General features: G+C 40.2%; 1 protein-coding gene across 3 annotated transcripts in view; it reads left to right on the top strand.

The window, feature by feature from the left end:
• The first annotated feature begins 5,397 nt into the window (after positions 1 to 5,397).
• Positions 5,398 to 13,982, top strand: part of dmxl2 (Dmx-like 2) — a 29,195-nt gene continuing 20,610 nt past the window's right edge. For all 3 annotated transcript variants that reach the window (XM_088371626.1, XM_088371624.1, XM_088371627.1), the window contains exons 1-11: positions 5,398 to 5,868; positions 10,624 to 10,749; positions 11,209 to 11,280; positions 11,401 to 11,479; positions 11,704 to 11,848; positions 12,227 to 12,293; positions 12,377 to 12,549; positions 12,633 to 12,813; positions 12,928 to 13,108; positions 13,261 to 13,479; positions 13,580 to 13,851. In XM_088371626.1, the coding sequence (XP_088227752.1) occupies positions 5,782 to 5,868; positions 10,624 to 10,749; positions 11,209 to 11,280; positions 11,401 to 11,479; positions 11,704 to 11,848; positions 12,227 to 12,293; positions 12,377 to 12,549; positions 12,633 to 12,813; positions 12,928 to 13,108; positions 13,261 to 13,479; positions 13,580 to 13,851 (1,602 nt within the window). In that variant the 5' untranslated portion in view covers positions 5,398 to 5,781. The remainder of the gene's footprint in view (positions 5,869 to 10,623; positions 10,750 to 11,208; positions 11,281 to 11,400; positions 11,480 to 11,703; positions 11,849 to 12,226; positions 12,294 to 12,376; positions 12,550 to 12,632; positions 12,814 to 12,927; positions 13,109 to 13,260; positions 13,480 to 13,579; positions 13,852 to 13,982) is intronic.

Here is a 13,982-nt window from a genome sequence, read left to right as displayed (position 1 = left end):
CGCCATTTGGTAAGAAAGCTCTTTGTCATCTTGCATGTCAGTAGTGACCTCTTCTGGCTAAAATTGACACCACACTCAATTTCATGTCCACATTGTAAAGTTGACCATTTTTAGCATTTGTAACAGAGGCAGAAGAAAATTTTGTGTAAAAAAAACACTGAAGTAGATAATAAACATTTTTGAGGAAGATTAAATACCCAGAGTTAATTTAGTGTTGTGTCACCAGGAATTTTGCTAATAGTGATGGAACAGCATGACACTGTATTTAATTTCCATTGTGGGTTACTCACTACTACTACTGTAGGTTACTACGATGAGTACTACTACTACTACTACTACTACTACTACTACTACAAATAATAATAATAATAATAATAATAATAATAACAATCATAATAATAAGAAGTTACAGTCATAGAAAAGAGTCCTTTTGACTTAAGAAATTGTCTAGTTTTAAAAAAGGGTTAAATTATTATTTATTTATTTTTCAAGATTATAATTCAATGTGCCATCCTCACTTCGGTCACAATTGTAATGTAGTAATTTAGTGTCCCATTAGAACACAGTGTCATACTAATTTTATTGTATTGTTTTGTTTTCCCAAATTAATTGTAACCATCAACAAATCTGCGAAGAGGCACACATAAAGAATGAAAAAACTACCTGGCCATTTCTTAGCAAAAACATGTTCAGGTGAGTTTAGTATGGAGGAAACCAACCCCATAAAATATAAGATGAAACACAAAAGATTGTGAGAGAAGCCCTTTCTTATGCACTACATCAGTGACTGGCCTCCTAAAGACAGGGCCCATGTGAAAATCACACATTGAATCAATCAGATACCACCTGTAAAATGCAATGCTATTTTAAGTGAGACAAAGAATAATAAAATTATGCCACAGTGTAGTGTGAACGGCAGTGGCAGTGAAAGATCACCCAAAAAAATGTGAAAGAGATTTATCAGTGAGCCCACATCTGTGAAGGGATTACAAAATAGATTTTTGGAGAAAATTTGGACATATTCACTTTGGGGTACACTTATGTTTGTTGCTAACAGACATCAATTCGGGTGTGTTGAGTTATTTTTAAGGGCATTGTAATTTTACACTATACTGCACAGCCTTGATTCCATGGTAGTCTAACAATGTTATTTCTTCAGAGATGTCCAATGAAAGGAGATTTTTGTTTTTTTAAGGTGAGGGAAATAATCACATAGCTCATTGTAGCTTTATCTAGTTTATAATGAAGATCATTCATGTCTAGTTAGGCATTCTTTTTCATGTGACTCTCATCTAATCACAGTAAAAGGGTGAAAAAGATGATGCTTATAGAGCGAAAGAAAAAGGCATAATGGTATCAAAGAGAGACAACACTCTGATAACAGTCATCAATCTTCTGTATCTGCAGGCACAGAGGTCTTTAAGAGATTGTGCAGTATTGCAGTGTGCAAGACAGATTCAGGACCAAGAGAGTGAGTGTGAACAAAACGAGCTTTAAGATGCAGGGTTATAAAAATAAATGAAAAACAAACACCAAAGTCAAATATGAAGGCAGACATTATTGAGGTCATATTCAAGGTACGAACAAAAAACAAGCAAAATAATTGAAAAGCTCAAAGAAATCAATGTTGACTATGAATGACTGATCTGTCTCAGTTTGGGTCTGTTAAATATGTTTTGTCTGTGATGTTACTTTTCCAATAATTTGGCAGAAACGAATTCCCCAACTCAGGCCACAAGTGAATCATTTACTAAAATGGTCACGCATCATCACATCACTCTTTGACATTTAAAGTTCAGTCCTCATTTTACAGCTTTTAAAGCATTTGCTTTTAAAGGGTCAATCCCAAATTTTTCTGTGTAACATGTAAATTTCCTGTGCAACCCAACTAGTCGAAACACAGTGTTCTGATTGTTTTGTTTGTGGAATACAAATGAATTACCGTATTTTCCGGACTATAAGCCCCTATTTTTTCACAAGCTTTGAACCCTGCAGTTTGTAGTGCGGTGTGGCGTATCTATGGATTTTTCGTGATTTCTGTGATGTCTATTACACTTATGTCAAGTCAAGTTTATTTATATATCCCTAAATCACAAGCTAGTCTCAAAGGGCTTCACATGTACAAATATTGACAATTATTCTCAAACACCCCTTGATCATAAACTCCCAGGAGGGCAAGGAAAAACTAAAAAAAAAACTACTGGGGGAAAAATGAGAAACCGTGAGAAGAGACCACAGATGGGAGGATCCCCCTTCCAGGAAGACCAGGCTGCAATAGATGCAGAGAGGGCACATAGAACACATCCTTTAGAACAATCCAAAGAAAAAGTGAATGTCCAATTCAAAGTGAAGAGCTGGTGCCCTCAATTGTCCTGTCAAGAAATTAATAACAAACATGTAGCATATACACTATAACAACCAATCGAAACTGGCGTATAATCAGGTAAGACTGCAGTTAGTTGTTGGTATAACTCGTTTACTTACAACACACTCTGCTTAGTGAGAGGAGAAAAAAATGAAGACCAAGACACGGATTGCAGGTCAAGCACAAGACCGGAGGCGTGTGCGTCACATCTGTTCATGAATCAGGTGAAGGGTTGCACACTTGACTTGCCTGCCTCCTCTCCAATCTTCCGCCATTATTCTCTCTTCACTTTATTATCTCTCACAAGTGTGTGGATGTATGTTCACAAACACAAATCTTGTTTTGGTTTCATTCTGTTTTTTAGGACTTTAACCTTTCATTGTGACCTCAGCTGTGTATTGCATGAAGCCATTTTTGTTCTTTATTGATGTTGTAAAAAAAAAATACTGCTACTTTACACAGTAAGTCATACCTTCTCATCAATGTTCCAAAGTATACTGAGATTTTAAGGGTTAGGGTTAGTAGCCTCACAAGTTATGTTGGAGGGGGTAGCAGGTTTGATATTTAAAGGTGTTTTTTTATGGTTGTATTGGGTCATTTCCACTTTCATTCAAAGAATACCAGTTAATATTCCTCAATTTTCACTTGACATTTTTTTAAAAACTGTATGTAAGATGTACAGTCACGTTCACATTTGGATTACGTTAAGCCACCACTCATTTATGTATTCAACTACACGTCCAAGTTCCATTCCATCCTTACCATTACCCGTAAAATATCTTGCACCTCAGGGCAACATTTGCGCAGCCTCCAGCTAGCAGCCATCCATGAAATGAGAAAATCTATAATGCATTTAATTATGTTCTCTTTAGATGGCCCAGGCTTGTCTAAAAAACATCAGCTACCCTCCAACCAACATTAATGCATAGACATATACTTGGTAGTTGTTATTCACAGTGTCGACCATCTGTGCTTCACTCGCTCTAACATCATTAAACAAAATATTTTACATTCCTTATTCACAGGTCAGCTATGATGTCATAACCAATGATGAACAGAATAGTTTTAGTTTGAAGGTAATTAGAAATTTAAAAACATACATATTTCCTGGAAATGTTCATAAACCTTCAAAGCCAATATGGTATCTTGACTGATACATAAACATTCACTCTGTGGTATTTCTTTAAAATGATGATGATGGATTTAATGGCAAGAATTACTGTTCTGTAATTGCATTGAAAATGAACAAGCACTATTAGATCCTGGTTGGTTAGACTTAGACTCAAGTTTCTTCATCCCTTGTAAAACTTTGCATGTTCCAGTCTACAGCCAGTGTTGAGAAAGTTCATTTTCTATACAAACTGGTTGAAAGTTGAGTATAAAAATTAAAATGATGGATAATTTTATAGTCTATAGTTCATGAACTTTGGTTCATTTAATTAGTTCTTGTACAATACTGTCTAAAGCTGTTTCTAATTATTGAGTGATCAATCCACAATAGTAAACAACTAAACAACCATATTAAAGTCACTAAATAGCAAGAGGATATTCTTAGGGGTAGAACAAACTACTGTATTGTAATCATGATGGTATGTTTTACTGTACACATTTTCCCATGTGTTTGAGATTTTGTTATGGTCTGATGAAACAAAAGTTATACTTTATTGCCATAATTCAAAATGTATGTTTGTCGACAACATTGCTCATTGCCAAAAGAGCATCATGCCAATATTGGTGGTAGCATCATGCTTTTTTTTTTTTTCTCATTTGGAACTGGGGCCATAGCCAAGGTGGATAGATTTCTGTAAAGTCAGCATGATTGGATTAAGTGCATTACATTCCATAATGAGAACATTTCACGTCTTTGGTAACATGCATTATATTGCAGATGTTGCTGTTTCGTGATTGTGAAATTAATATAGGAGTACAGGTAGGCAAATGATAAAATATGCCATGCATTGTTACTGACACTGTAAATGTTATACATATATTCTCTATTCTGCTGCCTTGTTACCATTTGCCATACTGCGTGTCATGTTTGCTGGCAGGCAGGCTCCTCTAGATGATGTCACAGTGGATAAGTAATTAGGCCACTGCTTTGAAAGCTGTTTTTACATAGAGTAGTAGTCAGTGTTAATACTTTCATTATTGACAGAAAAAACTCAAAGAGATCACAGTAATGTGACAATGGACATGTGCCAGGACATCAGAGAAAAACAGCAATATGTGACTTGCAAATCTCATCATTGGCGAGATGAGTAAGCGCAGATAACAAACAATAGACACTGAACTTTAGCCGGGGTCTGTCTCACTCATGATCAAACTTCACTGCAGAAGTATCAGATATTTTATTGTCTGCGTATGTGAGCAACAATGTAGGAAATGGAAAACAGGGCATTTGAATGAAATAAAACAATGTTTTTGCATACAGTATTTATTACACATTATCTTGGTCAGCTGCAAATTTAGTGATCACAAGTGTAGGATAGGTGCAAGCACTTTACAGCGGGCGTGCCATAACAACTTTCAATCATTGCCATCATTAGCATCATTGAACTGTGTTAATAGAATTAATGTACATGTCACCCTACTCTTGGGTGTCGCATACACAGTCTTCAGGATGTCAGAACAGACATACAAAAATATGTATAAAAAAATAAACCCTAACTGGTCTCCAAACTAGAATTAGGGTTTCAAACTAAGGTTAGGGTTTGAAATTAAGGTTTTAATTGGGTTTATGGTTTTAAAATACATTTTTAAACTAGGCTTAGAGTTTCCATGGATTGTATTGGGGTTAGGTTAAGGCTTTCAAAGTAGGGTTTCAGACTCGTTTGGTATTAATTAGGGTTTGTAATGAGGGTCTCAAATGACTTGGGCTATGGTTTCAAATTCGGGTTTATATTGCAAAGTAGTGTTTCAAATAGGTCAGGGTTTAATTCAAACGATGCCTTTATATAAATCAATCGGGAACAAATGTGAATATTAATGAACTCGTTGTCAGACTTTGATCTAGGTGCTGTGGATCTATGAGCACCCAGTCGTGCCTAGGCAACGGCGTGAACGCGCATGTCAGCCTGGCTCGCTGCAGAGCCTCAGCTGCTTCTGTTGCCTCGGCTTTGACGATTAATCGTGGGGATGGTGCTGACAGCGAAAGGCGACGGATGGCCACTTTTACGCGAGTAAATGTCGGTCACGTAAAATTACATTTTACGGCTGGAAAACAAATCCGCTCTCCAACCACGACGTCTGTGGAGCAAGACGACGTTACGAGGCCGTGGACGACTCGAACGCTTACTGATGGAATCCCCAGTTGCTGCTAGATGGAGAAACCGACAGGGTGGACTCGCTCTAAATAATTAAAGAACGGCATCTGCTGCTGCGTAAAAATACATAATACAATTTTGGGGCAAAAAAACATGCATCTGCATCAGGTGCTGACGGGAGCAGTGAACCCCGGGGATTGCTGCTACTCGGTGGGGAGCGTGAATGACGTTCCGTTCACGGTGAGTTTGTATTTGAATATTATTGAGTTGATGCTAACTAGTGACAAGCGAAGTGAGTGGGCTGCTAGCTAGCCTCATACCAGCTGGACGGGGGCGAACTAGCTCGCTGAAGCTAAAGTCCGCTAAAGCTAACCGGGTAGGAAGCTAGCAAACTGCCGCACTGTGAGAATCCCAAACACCCGAGACTTCTCCTGCCTTCCTCGTTGATCGTCTGCCCTGTATTGAAAAAACGATTACTGACCTTTCTATGCCAATATCGATACGAGTCAATTACCGCTGTTATTTATGCACATGATTTAATAGCAGTCAGTCAATGACCTTTAGCAGCATCTTGTCACGTTACAATTACTGCAAGGGAATCCCTTTTGCGCATCCGTTATCGTAACTCGCAAATACTTTGCTGTATGGTGGTCTAAATGTTACCGTGCTTATAACGAGGAAGGGGGCTGTACTTTCAACGTGAGAGACATTATAGTATTTAGTTGTAGAAGTGGCTTAGCTCGCAACCATTTGGCGTTAAATCCTCCTCACGGATCATTAGCTCACTGTCATCCCAGCATCAGCCATGACGTAGGCAGCCTTATATGGACACACGCGCTAGCGGCAGTGACTCTTGGAAATAATGCCAAATTCATATTGATGCTTATGAAATGGCATAGATGCGCGTTTTGTCACATATGGCAAGGACCGCAAGCTTCCCAATGTTTATCTCTTCTTCATGCAGTGAGCTCCCAGACAACCGGTCAATATTGCATTTTGTCTTGGAAGACACAAACAGAATTGTATTACAGTGGCTGTTGTGATGGCAATAATGCGGAATAGTCCACTCAATCTCTTCCTATTACCTTTCACATTTACCTCAAATGCACCATTTGAAATAAACTGAAGAGTCTATAGTGTGGTAAGCAGAATGCTTTTGTTCAGCTTGTTTGTAATTGATTGGTAATGGTCAGGATAGGATTGACCCCCCCTCTTTTTTTATGATGATTCAGGGACAGTAATTTGTTATGTCCCATGAGACAATCTGCCCTCTAAAACTCAAGTTTTTCTTGGCAGCTGTTAATGAAACTGGCAACTTACTCTTTTGACATTGTCTGGGACAAGCAGCATTACAAAGATTTAGCTAACAATTTAGAAGCTTTCTGTATAATGACTGTTTGCGTCAAAAGTTTTGTGACTGTCTTAATAAAATTTAAGGCAGGTGCAATGGCTGCCATAAATTTTTTTCCAGATGCTGGCTGCTTCCTGACATTCATTGGGATATTTTATTGAGGGCTAACTCTTATCTTTTTGAATTGCAATATAGAGGGGATGTGTTCTCTTCTGCCCTGATGTTAACTTCAGATGGAGGCTGCAAATGCACGCGAGCTTTGCTCTGAGGCTCATATTCATGCATCAGCATAGGTTAGAACTAGCTCTGAAGCAGAAGTTGTGCACTTTGCCTAGAGGCCATAGATTGTGCACTTGGTGCTTCCCCTCTCTGTCCCAGAGGACGTTTGAAGAACACTAGACAATCTGTCCGATGTATTTTCATTCACACTGTCACTGACCCCGTGGGCTCTTGGGCTACATCCCTGGAATACACACACAACAAATGCAAGCACAAGCGTGTTAACACAACATTATTTCACCACTGTTATTTCACAACCCTACTGTCTATGACTAAAATAACTTGAAATTGATAAGACTGGAATTTGCTGAAATGCATATCGACAGGCCAGGACTGTGGCCTTGTGACCGCTGTGGGATTTTCAATCATGTCTGTGCTGTTTGTGCAAAGCAAAGAACACTGTGCCTACAGTGGAACAGGCTCTGTTGTCTTCTGGGGCTGCTTGCTAAAACAGTGGAAATAAAAAGCATTTTTGTGCCGAGCTCTATCATAGTGCCATGTGATATAAAAATTTATATTTTAGACTTTGCAGCATCAACTACGTCTTTTGCATTGCAAATGTTTGGACAATATTCATATAGATTTGAGAAGAGCTTGGTTTTGTTTGACTCAGTGTGCACAGTACTCTGTTGGAATAGAAGCCATCCATACTGGAGTTCTCTCTCTTGGCTAAAAATGTTTGATTTGGAACAAGAAAAAATATTGTTAGCTCAGGCTTTTGACTGCAGCAGCCAAGCTCGTGCAGGAAAGTGTTGGGAGCAGCTGCAGCAGCAGAACATGTCTGCATGATTGAGTTAGTCGCTGGGAATAGGGGCCATTGGATGGAAGAAAGACAGAAGTGATCTCTCGCTCTCTTCCTCTTATCTACTCTCATTGCCACAGTCAGTGCATGCATGTTCACACAACTGTATGCCCCTAGTTTTTATCCCCAAATTGCCTTGAATAGATGCTCTTCCAAACAAAGGTGCCTGCAGATCTCATCAGTACTGTAAAACACCAAAGCTGTCCTCCAGGAAATGAAAAATGACTAGTGTAAAAATCACCCTTGAGTTTCCCAAAATTGAGCAAGGATAAGCATTTTAAATGGAAACCATTAGAAATCTCCCATATTGAGACATTCAGTTAAACTTTAATGCATTTTCACTTTCACACTCGTGATTGTGTTCCTCCTCCTACAGTACTGTGCTTAAAAAAAAGAGACCAATATTTATTCAGTCAGCTACATTCTTTAAATACTGACAAGGTGGAATGTTGCATTGATCAGATCAGGAGAAAAGTACAACCCTGGTGTCCTGATTTGGACTGACCTCCCCAGATATATTTCGGATCAACAAAAGTCGCTTTGTGAATGCATGAATTTGTAACATTAGTAAATGATATTTTCCAACTAGTATTGGTGGTGTATATTTTGAAGTCCAGAAAAATGCCACCATCAAAACGCTAACCTTCCTAAGGGTGTAGATTGTGTAGAGTCAAAAGCTACCATCAAATTTGATTGAGCAATGCTATCGTGACGATAGCTAACAAAAGTGTCAGTCAGTCATGATGCTGCAGGATTCTGCTGAGCCTTTATTTTCCAGGGAGATAATGAAAAAGAAAGAGGAACGTCATATTTGTCTTTGTCCATCTGTTCATTAGGTTGCAGGCGAGTTCCTGCTTGATGAAAGATTGTGATTGTGCAGGGTGGACAGTCCCATTGATCGTAATATTAAAAATGAAGATGTATATTGCACCTTGCTATAGTGACTCAATCATTTAACATATATCCAGATGCTCGACAAAATAAGTTAATCGTTGGCCCCACAGCAAAGTGGAGTTAATATCCATTTTGATTTTTGTCAAAATGTCAGACTGCAATCGAAAAAAGGGAACAAAAACATTTTCATAGTGTTCCTCCTGTATGCTGTATACATTTCAAGTACTGTGATAGTCATGTAGTCACTGAAGGTGTTGCGACACACTCGTCCAGGCAGCCTGAGTTCAGTTCCCACTCTGCGATAGTGTGCATGCGAGTGCAAATGGTTGTTTGTCTCTGTCATTTCAGGGTGTAGTCCGCCTTTCACCCAAAGTTAGCTGAGATAGGCCCCAGCACCCCGTGACGCTGAATATGATAAGCGGTGTTGAAAATGGCTGAATGGGTGGTGGTAATAGTCGTGGTTGTTTTCCCATATGCGGAGATGCTGATCATCTCAGCATCCAGTCATCTGAAATGATAAGTGGTCTATTTTCACACTGCTGGTCGTAAATGCTACAAAATTCCAATGTATTTCTAACATGGTTCCAAATTTGTATTTTAATGGTGTCATTTTGTTATACATCAGGAGTATGCTCTCATAACAAACAAGCGGTCATTGTTTGCACACCTTTTCCGCCGCACCTTGTTGGTTATGCATGAGACTGTTGGCGCATGTAGATGATGAAAGAGAAACAGGACACACAAACCAAGGGAACAAAGAGGTGATGAGAGACTCCAGTTCGTGACTGGTGTACTCGTGTTGTTGACTTGTCTAGTAGCTCAGAGCCCCACTAGATGGAAATGACTTGTTCTCATAGAGAGTTAAAGGGAATCTACACCGCATACACGGCAGCCCAAGACAGCGCGTGACGGTGACCACGTTTTAATTCCGAGTCGTGATGTGCTGCAGCAGATGAAGCTGTGTGTGGGGGGGGGACGTGTACTCCACGGACTGCAGTTTTCGTTTGACTTGCCTCTCGCATGCAGCGTGCACAAAGACTCATCTTGCATCAACCACCGGGGCCATAACCGCTACGATTAGTTTGTTTTTCAGTGGTGACTATAAAGCGTCCCTATTGTGTGACTCAGTGGTTCCCTGCCTCTCCTCCTGTTCTCCTGAATAATGAAAGACATAAACTGTTGTTCAGGCACTCCTGTTGCTCTGAGGCCAATTTGACTTGCTAGTTATATTTTAAAATATATATAACCTTCAATTCAAGGCTAAAACTTGCTAAATACAGTGCGTTTATGACCTAATATTTTTTGTGTAAATGCGAGTGTGCATATTTGTTTGTTTGCCCATGTGGGATGTCATGTTAGTGGCATTATGTAATTTAGGCTCGTAGGCTAACCAAAACGATTGATAAGCATCATGTGAATGTGGTTTGTTTCTGTTGAATCGTTGAACTCCTGAATACCATTATTTATGTAACTTGGGCTCATGATGGTGAAGAAGTGTTGCCTTGATGCTTTATAATCCTCTCCAGTTCAAGATCTTCACTTATTGTGTTGTATATTTGATATAGAACCCAAATTAAAGTGAATTATTACTTGTTTGTACCTGCATTTTCTTTTTTAAAACTCCATTTTTTGAAAGGCACATTTTAATGAGAAACCTTTTCATTTTCAGGCTTATGGCTCAGGTTGTGATGTGGTGATCTTGGCTAGTGACTTCGAGTGTGTGCAGATAATCCCAGGAGCACAGAATGGGAACATTCAGGTGGGCTGTGTGGAGTGCTCTCATCAGCTCGGCAGGGTAAGTGTTGACCTCGCACTCAAATCCCTTCACTCCTGCACTCGGTTTGTTTTTGTCCGCTTTGTTTGCAGTCATCGAATTTTGAAACTACAGCACACTCTTGAAGTGTGTATGTCGTTAGTTTTGTGTTTGTTTCACTTTGTTGGCCGCAGCTCTGTAAAGTGCTGCCAGCTCCTAAAAGGCAGCAGATGGAAGAGGACAAAAAGAAAGAAAAAGGACAGAACGTTACTATAGCTGTTCTTTTATGATGATGATTATGATTAACAGTACGTATTCTTTCTTGGTCCACGAAGGGACATTTATCATCTTTTTAAACTCAGTAAGATACTGTTAAGCATTGTGTTGATTGTAATTTTCAAGATGTCCTCCAGTCTATTTATTGATGTTTTTTTTGTTTTATCTTCAAGATCATTTTTTTCCCCTGTTTATTATTTTCTAATGGTTTTGGCTTTTATGTAGATTGCTGCCTCCTATGGAAACACAGTCTGCATCTTTGAACCTCTCTCTACCAACCCAAACAAACGGCACAAGGTAGCCATTTTGTCTAATAAAAACTATTGTTTACCGAAAAATGAAATAAGATGAAGTGGGCGAGGGAGCCAATAACATCGCATGGTGTGCGTGTGTGTGTTGCTCTCCTGTCACTAACAGCATCTTAACTATCAGTGGCAAAAGACAGGGCAGTTCTTCCTTGACGCCATCACCTACAACCTGGCCTGGGACCCACAGGGTATGCCTATGCTTTCTGTGTGATAAAATCAGCCTGTTAATGTTTTTCTCTCCACAAACGGACTAATTGAATCCTCACCTTGAAATACTTTTACCTCCTTACCACCTCAGTTGCCCTGAAGAACATGTGCAATTGAGTATTATGTAGCTCCCATAATACAAATGATGCTCTTTAGTCATCAACTTGGCTGTGAGATGTGTCACCTAGTACCGTTGTGTCTTCAGGGAACCGTATCCTAGCAGCAACCGAGCGGCTCCAGCTGTGGGCCCCACCGCTGGCAGACGCCCTAATCGAAGAGGAGGATGGCCAGGCGTCTGAGGAAAAGCTTCATCCCGTTCTTAATGACTGGAACTGTGTCTGGCAGTGCAAGTGCGTCTTGTTTATGCGTAACTGACGAGGGAAAATGTTTCCTTTCTGCTTCATGATTTGCAGATGATCTCAAATCTAGTTAGAATCTTCACAAATGAGAAAATATTGTGATACTGAGGTCTTGTTTTCTGATAACTCAATAGTGAAAAGCTTCAACTCTATCATGATGCTGCGAGTCATGTGATTTAACTTCAGTTCATGTAATTCTCATCTTATGACAAACATGCATGATCAGTAAAACCACCCAAACAGGGAAGTGAAAGCTTTTCAAGCATCCCCCCCCATAAATTCAACTATTGCACATCGGCAGCTTCAGTGGTAGCCATGAGTGAGCTGTCTTTCTTTTGCATTAAGCTAATGTGACTGTGTGGCCCACAGGACTGCTGCATCTGTACACGTTGCCAAGTGGTCCCCTGATGGAGAGTACTTTGCAACGGTTGGGAAGGTGTGCCAATAACTTGACTTTGCAAAATAAAAGGACACTGAATCAAATCACCAAAAATGATATGTGTGTGTTTGCGTATGCAGGATGACTGTTTACTCAAAGTGTGGTATCCCACCACGGGCTGGCGTTCCGCAGTGGTCGTTCAGGATCCCGCGGATAAGAAACCACCCGCCGTTCACTTCTCATTTGTTTACCTGGCCCATCCTCGCTCGGTCACTGGTATGTCCTGGAGGAAGACTAGCAAGTACATGCCAAAGTAAGCAAATGAATACCTATTTGCAAAATGAAGCCCTGTATTTCCTTTGTGGATGTCAAGTGCATCCTTCATATGTCTTTTAGGGGTTCGGTGTGCAATGTTTTGCTGACATCTTGTGAGGATGGCGTGTGTAGGCTGTGGTCCGAGACCCTGCTTCCAGAAGACAGCTTGCTTGGGGGGCAAATATCTGAGAACACGCACTCGTTTAGCTCTAGCTTGCCAGGCTTGGCAGCCAACAAGGACAAGATTCAACATGCCTTGGAGGTATACAACATGGTGTAGTTTATGAGCCCTAAATAGAAATAATTGATCGCAAATATATGTTATTTTATTTGTTCGTTGTTGTTAAAATATTTGCTATTTGCTTTGTTTGAACAGTCTATTCACCACCTGAAGCATCTACGTCGGGGAAGGCGACGATCATCTGCTTTGGTAGCTCACAGTGAGCTGCTCCCCTCTCAGCTTGGCACACAGGATGCACACACTCATCGCCACATTGCTCATCATGCCAACGCATTGTGTCACTTCCACATTTCAGCCAGCATTAATCCCAACACAGGTAGGCTTTTTCGCCGAAGCAGCCGTCTTTACCTTAGATCCATTTCATCTCCTATTAGTTACAGCATACGCTATTCTTATCTGTATTGATTTACTGTGTCTCCATGATCGATCTGTCTCCGCTTCCTCTTTATTCCTTGTTTTCACTTGCAGACATCCCATCAATGCTGGCAGACTCTACGCTCTTCAACACAGATGATGGCACCGGGGCAGGAGGATTTGTGGTTCATTGGCTTAATAATAAAGATCTAAGCTTCACCTGCTCGATGGATCTTTTTATGCTACAGCTTCGCAAGTACTCTGAACAGCAGCTAGATCATGCAACAGAAGACCCCCTGGACCCCGAAGGATCCCCTTTGAAGTTTGACTTTGGTACGACCAGAGTCCAGTGGACATTCCGTAATGACACATTTATTGCATATGTGGCACAAGCACATGATGAAATTTTTTTTTTTTTTTTTTTTACTTCTAGACTTGGATGAGATGTCTGACAAAGGCTCATCTGAACTTGGAGAGGAAGCGGAGACAGGGGAGCAGGGAAGCACAAAGGCATCCTCACCAGGATCCAGCTCCAGCTTGCCTTTGCCCTCAATGCTGCTGGAAAGGAGGATGGAGATTCTAATCACAGAGTGGAATAAGAGTCCTGACATGTTGTTCACCATCCACCCAACTGATGGCTCTTTCCTTGTTTGGCATGTCAAGTACTTGGATGAATTTAACCAAGGGATCTTCCGACAGGTCCAGGTAAGAACAGCTTTGATGGTTTGAAAGCCTTGCAGTGTCCTGCTTTTAATGTCACGCAAGTGAAATTAAGTCTTTTTTTCTCCTAAATATTAGCTTGGCTGCTTTTAATCAGTGATTACTGTGCCACATGC

Source organism: Syngnathus floridae, chromosome 3 (genome assembly GCF_059516105.1).
Source record: "Syngnathus floridae isolate MCC-2025c chromosome 3, RoL_Sflo_1.0, whole genome shotgun sequence".
Taxonomy (NCBI): Eukaryota; Metazoa; Chordata; class Actinopteri; order Syngnathiformes; family Syngnathidae; genus Syngnathus; species Syngnathus floridae.
This window is presented reverse-complemented; position numbering and strand designations above follow the sequence as displayed.